This window comes from Bos taurus, chromosome 8, assembly GCF_002263795.3.
Source record: "Bos taurus isolate L1 Dominette 01449 registration number 42190680 breed Hereford chromosome 8, ARS-UCD2.0, whole genome shotgun sequence".
Taxonomy (NCBI): Eukaryota; Metazoa; Chordata; class Mammalia; order Artiodactyla; family Bovidae; genus Bos; species Bos taurus.
This window is the reverse complement of record NC_037335.1, coordinates 44,893,287-44,920,345: the sequence shown is the minus strand read 5'-3', so window position 1 is coordinate 44,920,345 and position 27,059 is coordinate 44,893,287. Positions and strand designations below refer to the sequence as shown.

General features: G+C 40.7%; 2 protein-coding genes across 4 annotated transcripts in view; both read right to left on the bottom strand.

The window, feature by feature from the left end:
* The window catches only part of PIP5K1B (phosphatidylinositol-4-phosphate 5-kinase type 1 beta), a 346,077-nt gene that overhangs the window by 233,890 nt on the left and 85,128 nt on the right, over positions 1–27,059 (bottom strand). The window lies entirely within an intron of this gene.
* Positions 18,815–25,639, bottom strand: PABIR1 (PP2A Aalpha (PPP2R1A) and B55A (PPP2R2A) interacting phosphatase regulator 1). Its single transcript, NM_001101196.2, is given in 2 exon segments — positions 18,815–24,872; positions 24,874–25,639. Coding segments are annotated over 2 exon segments (864 nt in total). The 5' UTR covers positions 25,540–25,639; the 3' UTR covers positions 18,815–24,674.

Below are 27,059 nucleotides of genomic sequence, written 5' to 3'. Positions count from 1 at the left end.
AATTCCATAAGGACAGAAGGACAGATATTTCTTTTTCTGTCAGTCCTGCCCAGTGAAGGGAAATTAACAAGAAGCTATTACACAGGGATCTGCGACTTAACTCATGAATAATATGTAGGCTATCTAGTTGATGAATGAATGGACTCATATCCTTCAGGCAGTGCTCTATGAAAATTGTTTGTCATAACCAACCTTTTGATAAGAATTGGACAGGTGAGCACTCAAAATTATAGTCCCTGGCAAGAGCTTGGAATGCAGAAATTCTATTGGCCAAGCAAGGGCATAATCATAAGACTCACGTCTCCTTAGGAGATATGTTACTATGTAATCTGACACAAGACTTCCAGTTAGAATTTATTTTCTTAAACTATTTCTGACATAAAACAGAGCCAACTTATGGTGTCACATGATCCAATTAAGATACCAGTTCAGCTAACAATTATACACGCCATGCTGCTGCTGCTAAGTCGCTTCAGTCATGTCCGACTCTGTGTGACCCCATAGACGGCAGCCCACCAGGCTTCCCCGTCCCTGGGATTCTCCAGGCAAGAACACTGGAGTGGGTTGCTATTTCCTTCTCCAATGCATGAAAGTGAAAAGTCAAAGTGAAGTCGCTCAGTCATGTCTGACTCTAGCGACCCCATGGACTGCAGCCTATTTTTTGTAACTAGTTGATGACTTATCTATCCTTTCTGGTATTTTGGTATCTGGATCCTGTTAGTGTAAGAAATAAATAATTTACACTATTTCAGAGTCTTCTACAATTCTATGCTTTCAGTCATTTTGAGTCACATCAGCAGAGAGACAGACATGGGGACAGGTATAACACAACACGACATGTGCTTTGCTAGGGTTCTTGGAGAAAGAAATGCCTGAGTCAGCCTGCAGGGACCAGGGAAAATTTCACTTATCAGGAACACTGAAACTGAGCAGTTTTGGGAGGACACAAGGCTGGGAAGTAGAGGGTGAGGAAGACCTCACCACTGGACCACCAGTTGCCATGGTGGCTTAAAGAAAGCCCCAGTAGCATGAAGCATATTTAACACATTTTCCTGGATGTTCTCAAGGATCTTGAATCTTGCATTTTAAGAATATACCCAGGAGCAGGCTTAGGATGTTACTTAAAGGGTTACAAACATCTGGATTGCTCACTTCACCTATGATCACAAGTCCCTGTTCAATCCTTTGCCTGCATAAAAATACATTTGTAAAAATGTATATGGATTCATGAAAACTTCGAAAGTCATTCTTAGGAAAATGTCAGCCTTGTAAATAGTTTGCTGGGGAGGTAATGAGTATTACCCAGGCACTTAAGAAGAGGTTTGACGCTCTTTTAATGTGGTTTCGGCAACAAACAATAACAGGACAGGAAAAATCAAAAGCTTAAAAATGTGACAGGTTATTTTCCAAGGCTTAAATAAAAGCAACAAAAACACATCAAACTGAAAACAATCCTTGATGTATTTTCCAAAGTACATCAAGGATTGACCAGAAAAAAAAATTCTATTATATTAAGAAATCAGATGCTCATATCTATGGGGTCACACAGAGTCAGACACGACTGAAGCAACTTAGCAGCAGCAGCAGCAGCAACAGCAGAATATTTGCATAAACTCTCAACAAAATGCAGAAGATCAGCATGTTAAGTATTTGCGCAATGGAGACCACCTATTCACACATATGTTCAGACATATGATATGTTACACATTTGTAAGCTCAGAAGCCATAAAAATAGAATCTTGGTGCTCTTATAGTCAGTATGAGGCTCCCCTATTCCTACTGATGAAAATAATTTAAATGAGGTTGCATTTCATGTATCTAATATTTATATAACCAAGCTGCTGCCAAAACTGATTCCAAATGATGGCACTTGCTCGCTATCAATCCAAATGGAGACCAACCAAAACAAATTGCAGAGCTCTTATAGTCTCTCATAAAACACATTCATCCACTCTCAGGGTGGCTGAATACAGAGAATAGCTATAAATGGCATCGACAAAAGGCTCGGCATAAAACAAACCACTTGTAATTCATTTTCTCAACAAAGGTGCTCAAAGAATTCATATGTCTTTTCTAACCAAGCCTTCGCTGCAAACATTAGATGGAAGAAAGTAGCCCATGGAAACGACTGTGAAGGATGTGTTGGTTCCAGACCAGTATAACTCACAGCCTTTCAGTAAAACATTGCACAGTCCTCTCCTGCCCCGATTTTCATGTTAAATACACAAAGACCTACTGTGTGTTTGTGTGTAGCATAAGAGGGTGGGGGGAAGAGCAGAAGGTCAGGGATTTCCCTGGCGGTCCAATGGTTAAGATTCTGCCCTCCCAGTGCAGGGGGCCTGCTTTGATCCTTGGTCAGGAAACTAGATCCCACATGCACAACTAAGAGCTCACCTGCCACAGCCAAGGCTTGGCACAGCCAAACAAACAGACAAAAAGGCTGAGAGTCAGGAGAGCAAATTCATATATGGTCATGACACTTACACTTCCAAAAAGCCTCCATGAAGCCTTTATAATCATTGCTACTTTTGTCTCTTCCCAGAAATATCTGGAATAATCAGTAAGAATTTCACATAGTTGAACTTTCTACCTCTGCATAATGCTTAAATTTTTTCTTTCCTAGTTTTTACTAAACATCTAATATTGGGTAGATTTCACAATAGTATATTCTCACTGCACTGTAAATTTTATTTTTTTATTTACTAGATTATGTTTTCTGTCCACATTTTATTGCTAAGCTATTTTTCCTCTCCTCCCAGGAATATATGCCTCAGAAATTAATCAATTATTACAGTAATAATAATTGTGTGAACCAAATGTGAACAAAAGCATTGGCGATTGGTAGAAAAATGTTTGGACTCAGAAGCAGCCCCAAAAAATAATCAAAATCGACTGGGTTCTGCTCCTGCTGCAAAGTGCATGGCATTTCTGGGTTTATTTCATCATTTTTTTAGAGAAAACCAGAGACACAAAGGATAGCTAGTAGTTTACCCCAAAGCACTTTCTTTTTACCAGTGTTTCGGTGCGGTGTGTCTAGGGGAAGTCTGAAAGGACAAAAAGTGGGGATAGATAGGACCCTAAAAGAAACACACTGCTCAAAGGGATGACGAATGCTCCGAATAGTAAAAAGAGACTGAGCAGGAGAAAAATTCTGTCCAACAAAAAATTTCCTAGAGTTCTAGGCTGCTGCTGCTGCTGCTGTTGCTGCTGCTAAGTCGCTTCAGTCAAGTCCGACTCTGTGCGACCCCATAGATGGCAGCCCACCATACACCTTAATAAATCAACAAGTAATGAAAGAAGTTTCAAACAAGGCACAAATATAAAAATCAAGACAGAGGGAAAACTGGTGAGATGACCACTTATGACATTTACCTAAACATTGATTCCAGAACTTCTATGGAAAGTACTTGGAGGGAAACAACAAGGAATAATATGGTCCCCGTTGTCACAGTGCTTAAAACAGAGGCCAAAACAAAAGCACAGGAATAATGGGCAAGTCTTTAACAGGATTAGGAGCTAATACCCCATACTTGGCTTTGCCTCTAACAAGTATTCAATTATCACAGTCAGAAGGCTTACATGGAATGTTCTAAAAAATGCAATTAAAAATTAAAGACCAAAACATAAAAACCTAACCCCCAAACCAAAGTCCATGAGATCATAAATCAGCTGTTAATCCCTAAATATTAAATTTCCCAAGTTCTAACATGTACTCAGTTATGTACAGTTTTGAGACATCCTGAAAACATGGAGCTGTTTTCAATAAACCAACTGTTTAACTGGAGAGTCAAGACCAAAGGAGTTGGTTCAGGGAAGAGCAGGTGACAGGGTCTAAAGTAAGCAGTCCTTGCAAATGCAGGAGCTGGCAGGTGACTAGGGCTGGCACATATGGGAAAACTACCAGTGAGAGAAGATGACCATCCTGACCTAATAGTGGGCAATCAAGCTGAAGCCAATGGTTAGTCCCAGGCTAGATGGCCTTGGGAGCCCACCACAGATATGACAAATCAGATATGAACACCTGTTGAAGGCTTTTGAGTGGGAGGCCAGTAAGATTAAAAATAATAATAATATTGCTTAAGAGGAGACAGGATGGAATGGGAAGGGAAGACAGGATTGAAAGAGTGAACGGAGCAGCTGCCACAATGGTCATGGTGGTGAGAACCTAGAAGATGAGGGTTGAGCTGGAGACTGAACAGATGGAGCCCTGTGTGGTGCTGACAACAAAAATATGGTCAGAACACAGGCGTTGCCAGGGTCTGTGGGAGTATGAGGGTCAGTCAGGGTGACGGAGTTTTTGAGCCTCACTAACTGTGGCCAGTTCATGGGAGCTCTAAGAGCAGCTGTCTGCCTGTCTGTGGTACCCTCCCCACCTCCATCCCAGCCTTGGAATGAACCAAGGGGGCATGCTGGGCCCAGGCCAAGCCACTGGATTATCCGAATCAAGAACATTCTGACAACGCAGGGACTGAACCGTAGAGTGGGGTTGGTCCAGGGCCGGCCAAAGTCATAGGAGAGTGAAACTCAGAACTTGGCAATTTAAGCAGACTGCAGAAAGACGGACAGACAAAGCCCTGTGTTTCCAGACAGAGATAGTACTACTGCCTGCGGACACCCAGTCCTTGAATCTAGTCACAGTCCCTAGCTAGAAGCTGTCTACTGGGAGAGTCCTGTATCTTTGTAACATGCCCACCGTTCCCCTGAGCTCTCTGCAGGGGCTTCTAATCCCTATGGCCAAACTCTCCTTGACTAAGACAGAAAATCTACTATCAGTACGACACCAAGGGCTTAGCTGAGGTCATCACCCCATCCTCCACCTGTCGAGCGGTGACAACGAGGCAGTCATGAGAATGAGGGTGGAGTCAGAATGCCAGGCTTTACCAGCTGTCTGGCTTCCTCAAGTGACTGTGCCTCCTCATCTGAGAAATTGGGGAAGCGGCAGTACCTCTCTCACAGAGCAGAGGTGAGGAGACAGTGTCCCAGGCATATGGCACACACTCCATATCTAATGTTGTCATCACCACCATCATCATCCTCATCCTCATCAGCACTCTCACCAGCAGGAATCCTGTGAGGCGGAGCAGGTCTTGTCACTGTTCTGCCTCCAAACTTTAAGTGGGCACAAGGCAGACGCCCAGCATTCAAGGTCCTGCGATGTCTGGGGCTCATGGCTCTGCTCCACCAGCTTACCCCCTCATTGGAGGCGGGAAGAGCCTTTACACACACACACCCAGCTCCCCGCACCTCACCTGCTCCCTCTCAAGTCTCAAGAGAGCGCATGCTCTTCCACAGCCTCTCACCGAAGCCCAGTGTTGTTCTCCATGGCCCATGCATCAGTCAAGAGTCTCTCATCTCTGAGAACCTCCTTGAGTCCTTCTATCCTAGAAGAACACAGAGCTTCCTTGGCTGGGCTCACAGAATCTCTCCATCAACCACTTAACATTTTGGTGTTTATGTGAGCTCAGACTGCATTTGCTCTCAGTCTTGCTAACAGTACTTAGTATAGTTAATATATACAGAACACTTTTTTTGTGTGTGCCAGGCACACTTATAAGTATATTAACACATTTAATTCTCTCAGCAACTCCAAGTAACAGGCTTCTGTTATTACGCTCATTTTGCAACTGAGAAAACTAAGGCACAGAGAAGTTAAATAACTTGTCTAAATTCACACAGTTAGTTACGGGGCACAACCAGGATTACCAGCAAGCATGAAGACTGTCCAGTTCCAAAGAAGGGCTCCTAACCACTCTGTGAATACTGCCTGCTCCAAGACTTCACTTATTGTGTCAAGGCCCCTGCCTGATGATCTCTGCTTCTTGCCTTCTGCTTCACAGACGGATGAATGGCCCCTTCGTTTACTGCCTTCCCTCCTGTGCAATCCTGCACACTGATTCCCATCTTCTCTCTGCTCTGGAGCTCTCTCCTCCTCTCTAGTGCACAGCTAGGGCATGTTTTGTGTCCCCTCCCCCGACACACACCTGTCTGGAGCCCTCTCTCCACCAGTTATCCTTTGATCTGGATCTTCTACCTCATTCTCTCATATGGTTCTTTATCTTGGAAATATGAGCATGTCAATTCCTTTGCCAAGACCCTTCCTCCTGACACCTCTTCTTAACCCTGACGCTCTCTTCTGGTTGCAATCCCATCTCACTCTCCTCACACTCAGGTTCAAATCCTCCAAAGACTAGTGTACACTCCCGGCCTTCACTTCCACTTCCCTGCCCATTCACTTCCGGATGCACCAGCAATCCAGCTTCCCCCACAACCACTCCAGGTTCACAAGTGGAATCCTGGTTGCTTCACCCATGAAGTTTCATTTATCACCTTTCTGGACTTCTTTGAAACACTGACCTTAGGTAGCCTGCATACAGGCTTCCCTGGTGGACTCTGAAACCTTTGCTGAACTGATGACCAGACCCTCCTTCACCAACAGTCCCTCTTCCCATGGCTACTCCACATGGCCAACACTGTCATCTGCTTACCCTAAATCCTTTTTCCCTTGGTCTTTACTAACAGAACCCTGATTTTGTGTGGGGAGGCAATATGCCCAATTAAACAACACTTCTATTCCCAGACATTTTAGAAATGAAATGTTGGCAGATGTTTATGTCCAGGGAGACTTGTTAGAGGCAAACTCAGTTGGTGTGGGCATTTCTGCCACTTGCCATGTGCTCTTTGCCCTTTCTTTCACGGACAGCAGGCTTGAGAGAAAACCTGAACCAGGATTCCATACATACCCGACTTTCCCTTCCTCACATGTCTGGCTTTCCCCCTACCTCTCTGAACACATCTTGGTCTTTTTGGCAGGCTCCCTCTTCTTTGGCTGCCTCTTAAAATTCATGTTCCTCACGGTCTGTATTCTCTTCTTCTTATTCCCTCTGCATAATGCCCTCCATTACCAAAGGGTTCACCTATTTTGGATGATTCCCCTACAGTAACTCTTGAACCTACATCTCTTTCTTGAGCTCTAAATCTACATTTTCAGGGCTTCCCCCATGGCTCAAGTGGTAAAGAATCTGCCTGCCAATGCAGGAGATGTGGGTTCGATCCCTGGGTTGAGAAGATCCCCCAGAGGAGAAAATGACAACCCACTCCAATATTCTTGCCTGGGAAATCTCATGGACAGAGTAGTCTGGCAGGCTACAATCCATAGGGTCGAAGAGAGTCAGACACGACTGAGCATGTACATGCACAAATCGGTATTTTCAATTGATTTCAGGGTTTTTATATAGCTCTTATGAAGTGTTAGTCGCTCAGTCATGTCCGACTCTTTGCGATCCCATGGAAGGTAGCCTGCCAGGCTCCTCTGTTCATGGAGTTCTCCAGGCAAGGAGTGACTTGCCTTTCCCTTCTCCAGGGGATCGTCTAACCCAGGGATCAAACCCGGGTCTCCCACATTGCATGAAGATTCTTTACCATCTAAGCCACTAGGGAAGCCCCATAGCATCTTAGGGGCATTATAAATTCTACAGTTTACCATCCTTCTCCCCATTCAGAGGATGCTACCAGCATCCATCTAGTTGTCGAAGCCAGAAATCAAGGGGCCATCCTGACTCCTCCTTACTGCTCTCCCATAGTCCATCAATCAAGTTCTCTTGAATCAATCTCCTTAATGTTTTTGGACTCTTTATTGGCAGTTTCCCAGTTACAATCTTAATCGAGACTTCATTTCTTGCATAGATTACTGCCTCAGCCTCCTAATTAGTCTGCCCCACTGGGGCACACTATTGCTAGACGAATCCTTCTATAATGCAAATCTGTCTGTGCCACTCTCCTTTTAAATCCTCTGGTGGCTTCCCACTGCTTCAGGGCAGACTTTAAGAGTCACACATATGACCTGGCCTCTTCAATTCATCTTTCCATGCTGCCCACATGGTTGCCACCATATGGGATGACTTGGAGTTCCCAGAAGCCACAGCACTCTCCTGCTCCTTCCTTTGTATACCCTCCAGAGCCTGACATGCCACTGTTCCTCCTCCCCCTCCCCCGACAGGCATTCCTTATCCTGCAAGATGCATCTGAAGTATCACTTCCTTCCTCGAATCTACCCTTACTCCTGCCAAGTCAGGGCTCTGTGCCTCCCTGAGTTCCCAGGGTGCCCTGGTCCTGCCTCTACTGTGACACTTCCTGATTATAATTATCAGTTTAAATTTCTTTTATTTCCACAATATTGTAAGCCTTTTCTGGGCTTCTATGTATTTCTCTGTAAATCACAGAAACTAGCACAGTGCTTGGCACCTGAACAGACTTAAAAGTTGAAAGTATAATGAATGTACATATGAAAATGTCTGTCACCATCAGATAAGTTACCTTGAGTGCAGAAATGAGGTCTTATCAGTTAAGTCAATGCTTCATAACTGTTTTATTTTTCCTTTTATCATTGTTAATAAATGAAAGTTTGGTTTTCAGAGTGAGAAAACAATATGAAAAACTAGGATGGTGATTTAGCATCCCAAATACTTCTATAAGGTCTACCTTTTTCTACCTTCCTCCTCTCCTCCCTTACCTCCTTCCCTGTTTTAGGTTTATTTCACACAAGTTTATTTCATTTTCTTTTCTCTTTAATTAGGAATAGTTGATTTATAATGTTGTGTTGGTTTCAGGAGTATAACAAAGGGATCCAGTGTGTGTGTATACTTTTTTGATTCTTTTGCATTGTAGGTTATTAAAGATATCCAATATAGTTCCCTGTGTTATATATATGCTACTGCTAAGTCACTTCAGTCGTGTCCGACTCTGTGTGACCCCATAGACAGCAGCCCACCAGGCTCCCCCGTCCCTGGGATTCTCCAGGCAAGAACACTGGAGTGGGTTGCCATTTCCTTCTCCAATGCATGAGAGTGAAAAGTGAAAGTGAAGTCTCTCAGTCATGTCCGACCCTCAGCGACCCCATGGACTGCAGCCTTCCAGGCTCCTCCGTCCATGGGATTTTCCAGGCAAGAGTACTGGAGTGGGGTGCCATTGCCTTCTCTGGTTATATATATAGACGGTCTTTATTATTTATCTAATTTATATATAGTAGTGTGTTTGTGCTAAGTTGCTTCAGTCATGTCTGACTCTTTGCAACCCTATGACAGTACCAACCAGGTGGCTCTGTCCAAGGGATTCTGCAGGCAAGAATACTGGAGTGAGTTGCCATGCCCTCCTTCAGGGGATCTTCCTGACCCAGTGATCGAACCCACATCTCTTATGTCTCCTGCGTTGGCAGGTGGGTTATTTACCACTAGTGCCACCTGGGAAGCTCCATATATAGTAGTGTGCATCTGTTAATCCTAAACTCCTGACTTATCCCTCCCTCCATCTCACTTTCTTCAAATGAATCTCTTTTTGAGCATTTAAAATATGGCTATAAATGCAACTCATATCTATTATAGAAATAATGGGTAAGCATAGAAAATCACAAAGAGAATACAAGTGGTCAGCAATCTCACTGCCCAGAGACACCCACTGTTGCTCCTTCAGAGTCTCTTCTAATCTGCTTTCTGTGATGCTCACACACTGTCTTGCTCTCCATCCCCTCACTGCTTCTAGAATGGCACAGGGGCTGAAGTGGGCTGTGATACCCACATAGCCTGGGGCAAGCCTACTTCATTCATTCCAGCAGAATTCGACACAGCATTAGTCACAGGACAAAATAAGAAGACTCTGTACAGCAGACACTCTAAGGAGGGAACTTCAACCTGAGATTGGGCTTCATCTTCACACTCTACTGGGGTAGATCTATGCTGCAAAATAATCTTACTTTTAAGTGAAAACTGTCTAGATTTTCACTTATCTGTTGGATGAAACTCAGTTCACTCTGGCAAAGACTTCTTTTCAAGTGGGGTATTAAGTTCACAGGAGTAACTTTTAATCTTATTATTAACCTATTTCAATTCCTTTGAAAGTCGGGGGGTGGGGGGAGGGAAATCTCCCACCTTCAGCTTTAGGATTTATTTCAAATCCCACACACCTGGTAGGCTGCCTCAACGCTCACCACTGTGCTATATCTCAGTATTGAACATAATCTTGTAACATCAAGGAAAAGGATAAACTATGATGCTTAAATTCAGCCCAACTGTATGCAATTCAGGAAGATTGAACATTTTTGTCATTATTAGTGATCCATGGAAAAACATGTGCCCTATCCCTAGTGTTAATACCGCTAAGTCTCCTTGGAATTTCAAGTTCTGTGCCGCCCAGGCTTGTCATTTCCCCTTGAATAGCCCTACCTGAGCAGTTTCCATCACGATCTCAGGACAACTGTGTCTTGGCTCAAGGAAAGCAGGCCTCCTCCCTCCCCTACACACAAGATGTCCCTAATCTTTATTGTAATTGGCAAGGAGTCCATTGTTTCTGTCTCTTTTTTAAAAATCTCCTTTTACTATAATATAAATTCCATGAAGCAAGAGAATTAATGTGTCTTTTAGAAAATTGAGATCAAACTGTTCATGAAAGGTGAGTCTCTAGCCTAGAGTAGGTGCTTGAGAAATATTTACCAAGTAAACAGTGTTACAACCATACTAGAAATTCACCCCAATTATCACTCTCCAGAATATTGTTAATTAGGCTTCCTAAATAAAAAAATTCTTGCTTATTAAACAAGATTAAAATTAATAAGGGAATCATTATGCTTTGAGGAAGCTTAATTCAAATCTGGGCTTCAACAGATTATTTTATTCAAGTATTCACATTAGTTATTTTGTGGTACTCTATGGAGAATTTTTTAAAAATATCATGGATGTAAATTCATTTATTTTAAAAAATCTTGGCAGTAACACAGCAGTACTACATGCCTTATTTTAATGTGGAAAATATTTAAATAAGATTATTATGGCTCTCTTACAACATATCTATTTAGTCTAACTCTCTGGTTCCTTCCCACTAGTAATCCACTTTATCTGAAGTCTCAGGATGTACAGCTGAAGGCTTTTCCAATGCTAAGACCAACGGATGTGCACAGTGCTCTTGATCACATTTTGGAGCATTACTAACAACATGAAAAATTCACAGATAATTTGACTTACATACTCTTTGTCTATTTTATCTTTCAATCTCCTTATGAATCTATAGCCATAATTTCTAAGCTATTAAATTCAAAGCAAGAGAAAAAGAATGTCACTGAGACACAAGTAGTTACAAGAACACCTTATTAAGCCAAGTTCATTTCATTTACTCTTTTAGGATCAATTTAAGAACTTCCTAAAATGGAATAAACAAATAAATAATTAGGTTCTTAAAAGCCAGAAATAGAGAAATAAGAAAACATTAAGTAAAAAAAAATTTTAACTTAAGAATTAATTATCTGCTGTAAATGAACATTGCAATTCTTGTTGGCTGGAAACTGCTAGAATATACTCTGCTGTTTGCATATGTTACATGACCCTCTTCATTTTCCCCTTGGAGGATACTCCTCACTTATCAATTTGCTAAAGAGTTGCTTCTTTTGGATGAGGGAAGGGATAGTTAGGGAGTTTGGGATGGACACGTACACACTGCTTTAAAATGGATAACCAAAAAGGACCTACTGTAGAGGACATGGAACTCTGCTCAGTGTGATATGGCAGCCTGGATGAGGTGGGGGGAGTTTAGGGGAGAATGGATACACGTGTACGGATGGCTGAGTCCCTTCACTCTTCACCTGAAACTATCACAACATTGTTTGTTAATAGGCTGTACTCCAATACAAAATAAAAAGGTGAAAAAAAAGAGTTGCTTCTTTTGTAAACCCCTTTGTATTCTTTCCTCTATAGTCTTATAGCAGCAACTATGAAAATATGTCTACTATATATCACAGCAAAGCACTACAAAGTCTTGTCCTTTTTAAATTTTTAATGTTCGTATCCCCACCAACAGCAGCTTAAAGACTTGTCCACCCCTTTGAATCCCCAACCCCATCACAGAGCCTGGTACATAGTAGGTATTCACTGAACATTTACTGCAAAAATGAGTAAGTCATCTCTATTATTCCTTCTGCTAAAATCTATAAATTTGGTGGTCATTTAACTGTAATACTGACAAACATGATATCACAAAGGATTTTCATGTCATTTCTAGAACAGAAAAATACCAATTTTAATGTCAAGATTTCTGATACATTTCAATGGGCAGCTGGAGGCAATATTTGATATCTTGACTAATGACTAATTTAGGAAACGTGAGATCTCAAATTGCCACAGCTGTGAAAGATGAAAACAGCGGAGACCCTCAAGTCTGTGAGGCAGATATCTGTCTAAGCCTGGCCTCCTTCTCCATCACCACCCACCCACACAATCTCTGCACCCTCTTCACCTCCACAAAGTCCAGCCTTTCTCCCACTGAAATGATAGAACAGTAATAACTGACCTCCTGCTGACCTCACTAACTCTGAATTACAGATAAGTCAGGTATAGGATAGCAATAAAAACCTCAGAGCCACGTATTCCTAAATGACATTATCAAAACATTCTAGCCTGGATTAAAGAAAGGCTATTTCATACTCATTTAAAAAAAAAAACAACTGAAATATAGATTATTTTCAGAGAACTATACTTTTTTTTTTCCTAGTCACACATGGGATCTCCAAACATGACTGTCAAATAAATCACTCAAAACTGACTTGGAAAAGAATGCTTTAGAATTGGACAAAATTGAATTGAAATTAACATACCAACTATTTCATGTTGACAAGTTCAAGAAAGTTCTGTGGTCTTTAAATTGTAAAAGTTGTTCAGGTGTACATCAGAACATTGTAAGTGAAAAAAAAAAATTAGAAACATCCTAGGAAGCCAAAATCAGTTGGTTACCTATTACATGGTATAGCCACAGAGGGCAAAATGATGCAAAAGTATACATAAAACATTCACTGCATGTTATATTGAAAAAAGCAGTCTGTGGAGCTACCCATACAGTAGATGCCATTTTTGTGTAAAAATTACATGTGCATATTAATCAAAGAAAAAGCCTGGAACAACATTCATGAGAAGGTTAACGGCAGCACCTCAGTGAAGTATACTTATTTTTGCTTACTAGAATTATTTTAATTTTGAAATGAATCTGTATTGCTTTTATCATCAGAAAATATTTGCTTATTTTAGCCTACCTGGTTCTTTCTTTTTAATCTTTTTTCACATTATTAAAATATGCACCTTATGACAGGTTGCTTAAAAGAAAATGTCATCTGAACTCTTCTCCTAATTATACAGAATTTGATAGATTGTGTTAAAATTAAAGCAGATTTCTGAATTCTGGTCTGTGAAAATGTGAATGAGAGGAAAAAACCCAGCAATTTTCATGAGTGTTAGGAAAACTGAAAGGAGAGCATATTGACTTCACACACCATCATCTCTAGCCTGTGCAAGGGAAGGGTTTTAGTCTGGAAGAGTCCTAAAGCCTGAAACACTAATGTGCAACAATGAAATACCTTATGACATGTATATCACAGGTTTCCAGACGCAAACACACCACATTTCCTAAGCTCCATCTATCATCACTATTAAGAACCGAGTTCTTTCTATAGAGAAGAACTGGTTGTTAGGAAAGATATATAAGCCTTTGTCTCTTTCTTTCAGGAAATCTGCCATAAAGATAGGGGGTTATTACATATAATATATATATTCTTCAGGTTTCCATTTATTCAAATAAGTTTTCTGCTAAATAAATCTAATGCTTTCTCTTCTCTAATTCTAACAACTTTTTTTTGAGGTAGGAACTACTCCCACTTAACAGGTACACAAAGATTAACTCATTTGCACAAAGCAGGGAGATGGGCTAGGTCGGGAAAGCAGTTCTACTAGTCTGCAGATGCAGTGATTTTAACGCCCTCCACTGCCCACCTCCCATTCCTACTCTCTCAAAACAACAAAAAACCCCAAACCAACCAACAAAGTAAGGGTTATAAGCAGTAAGTACAGCAATTAAGAGGAAACCAATACTACCCAGAGCCAGGAGAAACACAGAAGTTTCCATGGAGTAAACGGGACTTGATTGGAGTCTTGAAAGGCAGAAACGCAATATCAGGAGAGAGAGGGAATTCCAGGAGAAAGCATTCTTCCCTCCTGAGTACAAATATGGCTTGGATGTCCTTGAGTCCTCTTGTATGAAAGACTGGGACAGACTCCCCAACCCACAAGAATGAACCTGACAATATTTTACAATCAGAATGAAATCGTAGCAATTCAAAGTGGGGAAAGCATTCTTCCTTCCTTATCATAACTGGTACTCTCCTCTCTCACTGATCAGCAACAATTTCAAAAAGGAATAAGGAAAAAAAAAAATCTGTCCCTAAATAAAACCTAAGAGGACAATGAACTACTTAAAAAAAAAAAAAAAAAACTCACAGTACTCACTGAAGAGGGAAACGTCTCTGGGTTAAGAAACTGGGCCAAACTTGCAGACAGAAATAATTGTGTCACGGGTGTGGAACTAAATTTCAATTTATAAGTGGAAAAAAAGCCATTAAGATAAATAAATGACAAGGGAATAAAATGAACCAGATGAATTCATGAAGGAAGTGAATCTGTAAACCTTTTGCTTGAACAGTCTACTCATGTTTGGAGTAAAAGCATTTACTTATAGATCTTTCTCCTCATAATAGTCCTAAATGGAAAAAAAAAAATGACATAAAACAATTTTACTAGACTTTGCTTTTGTCTCAAATTATAATCATACATATGTAAAGAGATATTTGAAATGCTTAAAAGCATTTTACCCATAAGAAGGGGAAGGGAGTGACCTTTTCACTTTAGTTCTTCTTTATCCTCAAGGATCTAGAAGAACTCAATCTCTTTCTTCAGCCATCTGGCTGTCTCCAATTCTGCTCATCCTATTCTCTCTTAAACCTCCTCTAATCAGGCTTTTACTCCATCATTCCAATGAAATGACTCTCACCAAGGTGACCTGTAACTTACACATTACTAAATCCAGGGCTCAACACTTGGTCCTCCCTCACTTGTCAGATCAGCTGCAACTGATAACATTTGATCACTCCATCCTCTTTCATACGTTTTCTTCACATAGTTTCCAGGACACCACACTCACAGTTTTCTTACCTCCGTGGTTGTTTCTTCTCAGTCTATTTTTCCTGACCTCTCAATGTTACAGAGTATTCCTAGGTTAGTTCCTATTCTTCTATTCTTTACACACATTCGTGTGACCTGTAATGATCTCATGTATTCTCTAGACTCTAAATACAGGCACAAGGCTCCCAGTCATGTATTTCCAGCCCAGTCCTCTTTTCTGAACTCTAGACTCAGATATCTAACTGCTTACTTGACACCTCCACTTGAATGTCTATAAAGTTTGTTTACTCAATATATCCAGACTGAGCTCCTAATACCTCTTGTCCCCATACCTCCCTTGCTCACCCCCCGCCAAACATTAGCAGCAAACAAACCAAACCCCCAGAACAAAAAATCCTACCTCACACATAGATTTCCACATCTCAGTTGATGGCAACTCCATCCTTCCAGTTTCTCTCTCCTCCACCAGGCATCTCACACCCACCTTAAATCTGTCAGCTCTATCTTCTTTGAAGGTAGAGCAAAATCTATTGGTTCTATCTTCAAAATATAATCTAGAATTTAACTACTTCTCCTCATCTCCAATGTTACCACCCTCATTTAAGCCACCACCATCTTTTACTAGATGTTGAAAAGCCTCTTAATTGGTCCCCCTAATGGGAGTAGTTCCTACCCCCCATCTTTACTGGCTTCCTCCCCTGCCGCTCATGGTCTACTGTCAAGACAGCAAGAGTGTTTCTTTTAAAACCTAAGATAGGTCATGCCATTTCTATGCTCAATCCCCTGCAAAAACTCTCCATCTCTCAAAGTCAGTGTCCTTTAATGGCACACAGACCTTATGCCACCTGTATCTGCAACAGTCCCCACCCTTGCCCACCTCTCTAAGCCCCTCCAACTATCTTTCCCTTCAATAACTCTGCTCCTGCCACCCTGACATCCTTGCTATTCCTCACTATATATATTATGTATAAGAATTTACTTATTTATTATGTTTAGTTGCTCTCCCTCCACCCTGTTAGAATATAAGCAAAATGTGTACTCTATACAGATGGGAGTCTTTGTTTTGTACACTGATGTATCCTAAGGGACTAGCTAGTGTGAGGCAGGTGCTCAAATCAAAATTACTTAATGAATGAATTTCTAGTCTCCTAGCAAACTATAAAGAACCCAACCATGTGACTGAGCTTGTTCCCCTAAGAATCTTATTACATTCCTTTCTCTTTAAAACAATCTGTGCCATTTTCCCACCCACTTATCCATCCATTAATCATCTACTCAATGTAAATTTGAGTAACTATAACGTTCTAGGCACAGGCATTAGAGGCAGAAGTAAAAGACAGGCTTTGCTTTTACGCAGGTTAGAGAGTCAAGAAACCACACATATACATGTCAGCCTGTTAAGTGCCTTTATAGAAGCAAGGCCTGAATATAACAAGATCGCAGAGGAAAGCTATCTAACTGACCAGGGCTGGAGAGGCAGAGGCATCAAGAAAGGCTTCTCAGAAGCTGTATCCCCCACGGTCTAAGTTAAGGAAAGAAGGTTGGTAGGGAGTGCAGAGGAAGAAGGAGGTACAGTTCTAAGTAAGGACACAGCTTGTCAGAGCGCAGCTAGTGCATGAGAGCAGGAAGCTGGGGGAACCCAGGCAGTGCAGTGTAGCTAGGGGGTTCAGAGGGTCTGTGGAGACATGCAAATTCTCATACTGCGTAATTGGACTTAATCCTGAAGTAAAGGGGTAGCCATTAAAGTTGATTTCAGGTCTGCATTTTAGAAATTCAGGTAGCAAGTAGTGTGGTAAAATGGGGTCTTGAGAAAGACTATTTTAATTGAGTTTTAAACCTAGTATAAAGTGGTAAAGAGTTCCAAGAACTTTAATTCTTGACTCAAAGTAATCTTCAATAATAACAAAAGATAATTATCAGTATCACTGGATTATTATTCACTATTTTTTAGAAGACATAAAAGATGAGACCTTAAAGGGAAAGATGCTTGAAAAAATTTTTAAACACACTGATTCAACCCCAAATCCCAAATGAAGTGGAACAAAGGAAAAACAAACATTCATGAAGAAAACCACCATCAATGTCACCCTCTAGCCCACAGGGAGTTCACAATGTCGTGAGGGCTCAGGTGCCAAAAGGTATATCCAATCCACTCATCTCCTCACTCCGATCCCCTTCTCAACAGCTCTCATTCTACTGTCCAAAAGACACCAACACTCAATAGCTACTCATCACTGAAGTTCCAGTAATCCTCCTGGCACTGCAACAGTAAAATCATTCTTTGTCCTGAAAGTAAGGGGAAGGGATTGTCTGAATCACAGGAATGGCTACATCAACCAATCATTTTACTTTGCAAGGGCACAAAAGATCTTTTTCAATTGTCTTCTTTCACAACCTGCTTTGCTAGCCAAGCCTTAGATGTCAGTTTGCTTTGGAAGACCGTTGTAGGCAATTGGAAAAGAACCAGAACTATCCCTGGCATTGATACAGAACTCAACTTTCACAGGTAAATAAAAGTGATATGTTCTCTGCTCTCTAGCTTCAGTCATGCTGTCTGAGAATTTAATGAGTGATTTTTACATCTACCCAAGTATTTATTCCAAAAGTTCAAATAGGAGAAATAGAAATCAGGCACAAAGAAACCCTATGTATGAGAACAAAATACCTGTTTCTGTTTTAGGGCAGCAACTGGAATTTGGAAATTGATGCAAAATCAAGGCACCAAACACTCTTGCCAACAGTACCTATATATGTGTGAATAATTTACAAAATCTAACCTACCTATGTGAAAACTAAGGAGAGGAAATCTAAAATGGAAATAAAGGTGAATATGGCTCCAAGCATACAGAACAAGACTCATAAAGTAGGTCAGGTGTGTATATGTGCGAATGTGAGTGTACATTGAGTTGTACATGCACAAGATTGGAGTATTTGATGTTATCTGCCTAACTTGTTATAAAACTATTTTCACTAACAAGCTACATATGTACAAATTTTATCTGCATCCACTTACTATTTCTGTGAGTTTGGGTAAATCACTTAACCTCCCTAAAGCTAATTTCCTTATTTTTATTTTTTAAGTGTAGTTGATTTATAATGCTGTGTGTTTCAGGTGTACAGTACAGTGATTCAATTATCTCTATCTACCTGTGCTTCTTCAGATTCTTTTCTCTTACAGGTAGAACCAAAAGTCACTTTTCAGGTGATTTGAAAATATTTATTGAACTTCCAAAAATGACAGCAACCTTTTAGAATAAACTGTGGCTTTCAATGGTTTGTTTCCAAGTATCTAATGCAGGGATGTGACACTGAAATTTGAAGTCTGACCACCAACTAAATGCACACTAAGTTTTCCCTTTTTGGGTCCTTTGGCTGAACAGTGAAGTGATTTTTTATGAAGTAAAGGTTAAAAAAAAAAAGTTTCTCAGGGATTGTTCAATTGTTCTGAATTTAAATCTCTAACCTCTGGGGATAGCTTCTTACAGAGAAAGAAGGCGAATTTGTTATGTAAGTAATAAAAGGTTTTTGGACCACTCTTTAAATCCTGCTGTTTAAATACTGAAAAGGAACCCACTCCAGTATTCTTGTCTGGAGAATTCCATGGACGGAGGAGCCTGGCAGGCTCCAGTCTGTGCCGCTGCAGAGAGTCAGACATGACTGAGCAACTATCACTTATTGAAATCCTGTTGCTTTTCCTCTAAAAATGATACATTTTTACCATATAGAGTTTATTTGAGGGAGGAGGGATCAAGTGGTTCTTGCTTGTTTCCCTAGGAGAATAATCTAAGGACACCCAAGGATACTGTATAACTCAAGTATAACAAAACATATATAACATATATACGTATTTTTTATTTATACACGATTTTTAAAACAATCTAAAATTTGTAGTTTGGGATTTCTTATTTCAAATAGCAAATCAGTTTTAAAATATGTAAACTATGATTTCCTTCTATTCTACTTTTTTTTAACCTCTTAGTAAAGAAAACAATCCTCCTGATTGCTTCCTCTAATATGATAATAATGTCTAAAGACACCATTTTAAGTAAACATATCATTTGATTCAAAACAGAAGTGGTAACACTAGCAAGCTGGAAAATAGGCTTCATCTCAAAAACAAAACCAAAAGTTTGTTCATAGGAAATGACAAAAAGACTTAAATTCAAAAGGAGAAGAAAATAAGAAAGTAACAGAGACTTGAGAAAATGTATTTGGATTTCTCATGTTAAATGGGAATAATCATTGCATTTACCTCATAGGGTTGTCATGAGGATTGAAGCACAGAAAATAGTGTCTAGGCCCATACTGAATACTCAATAAGCATTAGTGCCAATTATTATTACTACTGGCAACGATTCAAGTTATTAGACCATTTTCTATGAGGGAAAGGAAACAGTCTTAAAAGGATCACTGTCTTGTGAAAATCCTACCTGCCAAGCAAGGATAGCTCGACTTTATGAAGAAAGCACAGTGAAAAAACTCCTCAAGAGTCCTCAAATCCAGAAGAAGAGGTAATTACTGAGGGATCAGTGTTTCTGATTTGTGAAGGGAAGGTTATCATATAAATAAGAGATAAGACTTGTTCTGCATTTTCCAGAGAATTGGACATGAATTAAATGGGGGAACTTACAGAGGGAAATGTCTGCTCACTCTAAGAAGAATCCGATGTTGAAAACACTCATCTTATAAAAGGACAGGCTGCCTAGAGGGTTGAAGGGTACGTTGTTACTAATGTGAAAGGAGGAGTTTCACCCGTCAAGGATGATAAAAGATTCCTCAGCAAGTCCACACTAAATGACAACAATAATATAATGACAACAACCATCCCCACAAGGATAGTAATGACAGTTGATACTTCTACAGAAATTGCCAGCATTGCTGTAAGAACTTGACATATAGTGACCCACTTAATCCTTACCTCAGCCACCTGGCTCCACAGCCTGTTTTTAACCACTACAGTATGTTGCCTGCCTACTACTTCAGAATCCTGAGCAGGTTACCTAATCTCTCTGTGACTCCATTTCCTCACTAATAAAATGAGAATAATAATGGCACTAATTTACTCAGAGGACAGTGATGAACATTAAATGAAATAATACATTTGTTTAGCAGCTAGAACATAGCCTGACACGCAGTTAAGTACTCTATAATAAACATTTGAATATAAAGGTCATATTAACTTTTAAGAAAACTTTTTTAGTTGGATGGCAAGGTAGAGAAGGCATAAAGAACTGTCTTGGCTACAGTGAGCAATCTGACTCAAAAAAAGTTTTTTTGTGTTTTTCTTTTTTTAATCATCTAAATGGAATTCAAGGCTTGCTGATTTAGGATTGATTCTCTGAATAAAATGAACATGAAAAAACATGGGCAAAACTGATAAACTGAGTTCTGCAGTAAGATCAGACTCTCCATTTGTCATGGTCAAATGGAATGTAAGATCTTGAAAAAACAGCCTAGTCCGTGACCCACTGCTGACTTCTTGTAACATCTTCAAGATCTTGGCCAATCACTCAACTCCACTTTCAGCAAAACCCTTAATTGCTTCACACACTGGGCTTTACCAAGTACCTGCGTAACCAACTCCCAAACCTAGGTTAATCCAATCTTCTTCTTTTGCACCTGCCATCTAATGTGGCCTAACAAAACTCCTATTCACCCTTGTCACTCCTTTACAGATTCTCAGAGGCAGCATTAAACCTTTACTTCACTCAAACTTCGAAAGGTACTCCTGCCCTACCCTCAAATATCCTACACTCTTTAAAAATTGGAAAATAGAAGCAATCAGAAGTTCTTTCAATTTTCATATGCCTTCCCCCATACCCCTAAACTCCTGCAACATGAATCAACATTTACTGCTTTTGCTGTCTAGCCATTTCACTCTCTTTCCTATTGCAAAAGGGGGGGGGGGGCAGTGCTTTCCAAGACCAACTCCTTCTTCTATTCTCTGATGCTACTCAGGAAATGTCAGTTACATCACCATCTTTGGTTTGTTGCTTTGGCAACTATTCCCTCCCCCCCCCACCACCCCCAGTATCCCACTTCTCTCTTGGACCTTCAGACTTTTTCTACTGACCTAAAAACATGCCAATAAGAAAACAATTCTCAGTCCTGTTTCCCTCATAAGCCTTGACCCTTTCCCAATTATATGCCAACTATCTGAGAGAGGTCTCTTGTTGTAGGTATGTAGCTGGCTAAACAGATAAATGAGATCCACTGGAAGGCAACCCCATACCGATTATTCTTGATTACAATCAATCTTTTAAGTATGCTTAAAGGTTCTGACATCCTGCAGTCCCAGATCTGGTGACTACTAATTATTTTTTCCACTTGCACTGCTGTTTTTAACAAACATAACAAAGGAAAATATACAACAGAGGTTTGTTACATATGATGAACTACACTTGAACTCAATGTTATGTGCTTTGGGGCTTCTAGCACCAAGTTTATAGATTAACAATACTAATACCTTAAAAATGTTTTTTGAAGGATAATTCTTATATCAGCTAGCCCCTTACATTTTACAGTAATGACTGGAGTTATGAACAATAATGTAAATTGTCTATAAAAACTTAGAGGCTTATTGGATTTAAAACTTACCACCGATATAGAAAAACAAACTTACAGAAATAAAAGTTTCTCTATACCTTCAGGGAAGAGGATCTGGTAAAAGGTGGTAAGACAGGAGAGAACAAGATGTACTGAATGAGAAGCAAGCCAGTAAGGGTGGAATGCAAACAAGGGAAGGGAAAGGCAAAGGCCAGATTGCACAGGGCCTCCTAAGCTAGAATGAATACCTTTTGGTATACCACAAGAACAGGAAGCAGATGAAAAGCTTTAAGCTGAGAAATGTAAGGATCTGATCTGCAACTTTAAAAGGATTACTCTGGTTGATCTATGGAAGATGAACAGGTGGCCAAGCAGAGAGTGTGAAGGGACAAGTAGGAATCAGGAGGCCTAAGCAGGACACGATGGTAGGCTGGATCTGGGTGGCAGCTGAGATTAAAGAAGACAGATTCTAGAAGACAAGATCAATAAGATTTGGTAAATTATTAGATATGAGGGAAAGAAAAGAGATGTCAGTCAGATGTTGGTTTTCTGAAATTTATACACCTATATACATGGAATGCAGAGTAATATCTTGTACAATATAAACTGAATTATTAACAGAAATTACCTATAGGAAAGGAAGATGAATTTTACATAGTAGATACAGACAAATTTTCACTTTTTACTATATAGATACCTGCATTGTTTAAATATTTTTATAAGTAGAAAGTATACATTATTTCATACTTAAATTCAAATGCAATAAAAAGAAACAGCATTTTCCAGGGTGAAAAGGACAGGAATGGCATTCTAGGGAAAGAAACAATTTAATCAAAGATACAAATACATTAAAGTACAAGGCATATTTAAAGATTACAAACTGGTCTAGGGTTTACAAAGAAGAAAGGACATGTAACTGGGACAGGATGAGCAGAGGGTGATATACTGTTTTAGCGTATAGGCAGTTCATGAAGGACCTTCTATGTCAAGCTGAAGAAAGCATTCATGAAAATGTACAAAATGGTGAAGCATATAAAGTTTTTAAGCAGGAGGATGACAAAATCAAGTATTTTAGAAAGTTTACTTTACAGGCAGTACGAAGCCTGGATCAAAAGGGAGGTAAGAAAATAGGCTGGGAGATCACTTAGGCGGGGACTTAAGCTAAATTCAGGGGCAACAGAGATAGAGAAAGGGAGATATGAGACTCAGTTCGCAAGCAGACAGGACCTGGTGATTGAGCTGGATGTGGCAGCACAGGAAGAGGGAAAAGTCAAAGATGCTGCCCCTGGTTTTGAGTTTAGGAAATTAGACAAGATGACAATTTTAGATCATCCAAGAACAGGTTAAAAGAAAAGATACTAAATTTTGCTCTGGAGATGCTGAGGTTAAAGAACCTCTGGGAGTAGGTCAAAGCGCCCAACAGGAAGTTGGATATATAAATGTGAATTTGAGCAACAAGGTCAGAACTGGAGCACATTAACACTATTACCCAGAATATAGAACTTTAAGCCTGTGGACACAATCTTACCCTCGCTGTAATTCACTGAATTCTTGAGTTGACCGGTTCCATTTATTCTCATAGTTGTAAAAATTCCATATAATTGTAAAGTCTCTGTAGGCAATAACTTAAAGTGAGCCGGAACTTTTTCTCTTGGTTTCTTGGTCTCTCTTATTTTTTTCCCCTTTCCCTTTTGTTTGCCATTCTTTCTATCTACCTAGTTATCTAGTTAAGGAAGATACAGGAAATAAAGTATCATATAAAAAAAATCTGTCATTAAATATTTTCATACTCTGTCTTAATTGTAAAAAAAATTTCATAATTCTACCTTTACTAAAACCATAATGATTTACCTAGGTGACTCTCCCCTGATTTTCTCTGGCAACTCATTGCCCCTTAATTAACTGACATCCCCCAGGCAGTCAACTCCAGCTGTAGTTTTAACCACAGAGGTTCCTGAAACAATTCCACAGTCCTGTTGTTTCTTACTGGGAGAAATTTGAGTCACACTGTACCTTTTTCTAACTGATGATGCCCTAGTTTCTTGGGAGGTGGAGAGGAAGGACCTGTTGGCAAGGAAACAGCTGCTTCCTTCCTGAGCCAGGGAAAACCAAGAAGGTGACAGATGGACAAAGTGGAAAAGCAGCCAAAAGTTTCTTGAGCTCCTTGTTGGCAAGAATTTTCACTGAGGCACGACGGAATATCTTATTAAAGCATATCAATGACTGAGAGAGTTTCATCTGCCTAGGCGCTCTGCTCAAGTTCAACAGGGCTTCCCACACATTTTCTACAACTGATAAAGTCTGCAGTGGTACAAAGAACCTGGCCTCAGCCTACGTACAGTGGGCTAAGACTGCAAGGCACTGTCCCATTTAACTTCAGGAATATACCCATAGGAATGCACTATCTGGTTAAAAAAAAAAAAAAAGAAGAAATTCTGTATAGTAGTTATATTTGTAATGACATATTAAATTACTATTAAAATTTCATTAGAAAATGTTTAAATGTTTACTTTTGTATATTTAAAAGATCTGTTGCAAACTTTCATATTTTGCTCTTTTATCAGCTTCCCCCCCCTCCCATCCACTTCTATACCCAGATAATTAAATATTCAAGGACTCCTGGGTAAAACTGACAACCACTGGATGGATAAAACTAACACTTTAAAAATAGCTGTACATAGGTAAGTTATTGTTCTTCATCAAATAGAAGTTAGCAATCACTGACAATAACATTAAAAATTAGTGTGGGCATGAAGTATGGAATTTTAAAACATCAGTTTACTATGCTGATTAATTCAACATTTATATTTTCATCAGAACTTAATCCCATAAATAAATAGAGCTCTCAGTTTTTTAAAAAATCAAGGGATAACATATGTATTTAGACATATTAGCAGCGTAAAGATGTATGCTTCAACACACTTATTGGGAAAAAGTCTGAAAATATTACTACACTGAATTCAAGGGCATCCGCAGGAATCTGGCATAAAAGTTCTCTAGAATAACAACATTTCAGGAAATTCCAAAAAAGGAAAAGGGTCAAATAGGAAATAGCCTCAAATTAATCGACAAAGTTCAGTGCTTGTTCCAACTTGATTTTTCTCTCCATTGCAAAAACAAAACCGAGTCTCAGGAAGGGTGGGTGAATCACTTAGATGAAAGTTCATCTACTGGAATAAATGGAGAGGCCGCTTGGGCAGGCGACACAGGAGAGTCGGTGGTAGTGCTGACTTTCGCTGGTGAGTTACAAGAAGATCCGGCGCTGCTGCTGTTTCCATCAAGGGTATCGGAAGATACACACACACCCGGATCTGACAGCTGCGCAACGTCAGAAGAAAGCATGGTTGGTGATGCCTTGGAAAAATCTCTTTGGCTGATACTCAGTTTCCATTTCACATTTTCTTTTCAATGGTCCAAGAACACTTGGTCTAATGCAATTAATGGGACTCTGGCTTCTCCGGGTAGTAAATCGGGTCGTTGGGCTGGGAACAGGACTTGGAGGCAATCCATTGCTACTCACAAAACTTTGCAAGGATGGTGAAAAACACTGCTTTCCAATTCCCCGGGTAGGCGACGGTGCTGGCGACACCGGAATGAAATCGATGCGTTTCGGGGAGGCAGATTTCTCCACGTCGTTGTCGCTCAGGCTGAAACTTTCCTCCCAGGAGTGGCTTATCTGCATTGCGTTCTGCACCTCGCGCTCGTGGACAGTCTCTCGATTGATCAAGTCCATGCCCTCCTCCTGTTTGATCTGGTGCAAGCGGCTGCTGTGCATGCGGACTGGGGAGGCCGGCAGAAGCAGGCCGTGGCGGTTCGGGAACGTTGTGCTGTTTCGCCTGGCGCTCGGCGCCTCGGCCTGGAACACCGGAGAAGTGTCACTGAGGCCGTGGATCAGGGGGGCGCTGTTAGATCTCCTGAGGCCCCCGCCGCCGCCACTGCTGCTGCCCTCCGCCGGGCTCCCACCTGAGCCCGGAGGGAGCTCCAGGTCTAGCTCCATCTTCTCCTGGGCCATGTCGCGGGCACGGAGGCGGGGGCGGTGCTCAGTCAGAGACCTAGGATTCCCATTCCCCGCAGTCCAGGGCCGCGGCCGCCGCCACCGCCACCGAGAATCTGTCAGCGGGCTCGTCCCTCTGCGCATGCGTGCCCCTCCGCGCAAGCGCTCTGCAAAGTCTGTGCCTGGCGCTGGCTGAAAGCGTAAGAGCTGCGCCGCAGCTCTAGGGGGAGGGGCGAGGAGTGGTTGGGAAGGGAGTCAATATGTTTCTTCCGCAAATAGCTTTGAGTGCAAACTTGCTTTAACACATGTGAATAAGGTTATCATATTCAGGAGTATATGTTTATAAAGTTACAGCTCTGAAAAAGAAGCACTTTGCGACTTTGGGTTATATGGTGAGGAGAGGAGTTGGTCTTAATCCGAGAGGCCTTCTCTGAGGAAGGGCCAATCTCTGGAGATCCCGAAAAGCAGGCCAAAAGGATGCGGTGTATAACTCCCCGGGAAGCGAGGACTGCCAGCCCTGTGGCTGGCGGGAACCAGGAAGGGAGGGAGTGAGTATGGCCTGGAGTGTACAGTGAGCTAGCAAGACGTGATGTGGTGGACGTTTATCCTGAGAACAATAAAAACTCAGAAGGTTTTTCAGCATGGGTATAATAGCGACTGAAAAGGTCTCTGGCTGCATTCCGGAGAATACGTTACTGGGAGATTAGAACCCACAGAAAAAGACAGAGAGGAGGCAATCCTCTGGACGAGAATGATGGGTATTTCCAGTAAAGTGGTACTGTAGGAAAGGAGTTGGAAAGTGGTAAATCTGGGAACTATTCAGGTCAAGAAGGGAAAAAACCAACCTGTAATTGTATTACTATTGTTTTATTTACAGTCATATATCTAACACAAGCATATGTGCTCAATCATGTTCATTCAGTATGAGGGATTAAATGAAGGAAAAACCAACAGGACCTCGAACATTAAAAACACAATACTTGGGTCATGTAATTAATATAAACTTTCATATCTCATTAAAAATCAGTTTATACTTATTCTTTAGTGTATTCAGTCAGATTCTTTTTTTCTTCTGTGTGCCAACTATGTGCCAGGCACTGTGGTAGGAATCAGGCCCTATGAAAACATTTAATTTCTACCTGGGGCAGGGTCAGGGGGAGAGATAAATACGTGAGCTATTTTTTAGATAGTGGTAAGCCTTAGGAAAAAAATAAAATAGGGCGGTGTGACAGACCACTACTGGGAGAAGGGAGGGTGCAATTAGACAGAGCTGGGATCAAAATGACAAGAAGCAAGTCCTGCTGACATCTGGGGAATGAATATTCCAACCACAGAGAATAGCAGATGCAAAGGACCAAGGCAAACCTAAGTGTGGTGAACTGGCAAGAAAACAAAAGGGCCGAGCAGCTGAAGCATAAGGGAGAGAGTGATATGAGGGGGTAAAAGAGTTTGGATCTTAGTCTAAGTATGATGAAAACTCACTGCGAGTTTTGAGCAGGAGAATGATATTATCTGGTTTATGTTTTATATCACTTTTG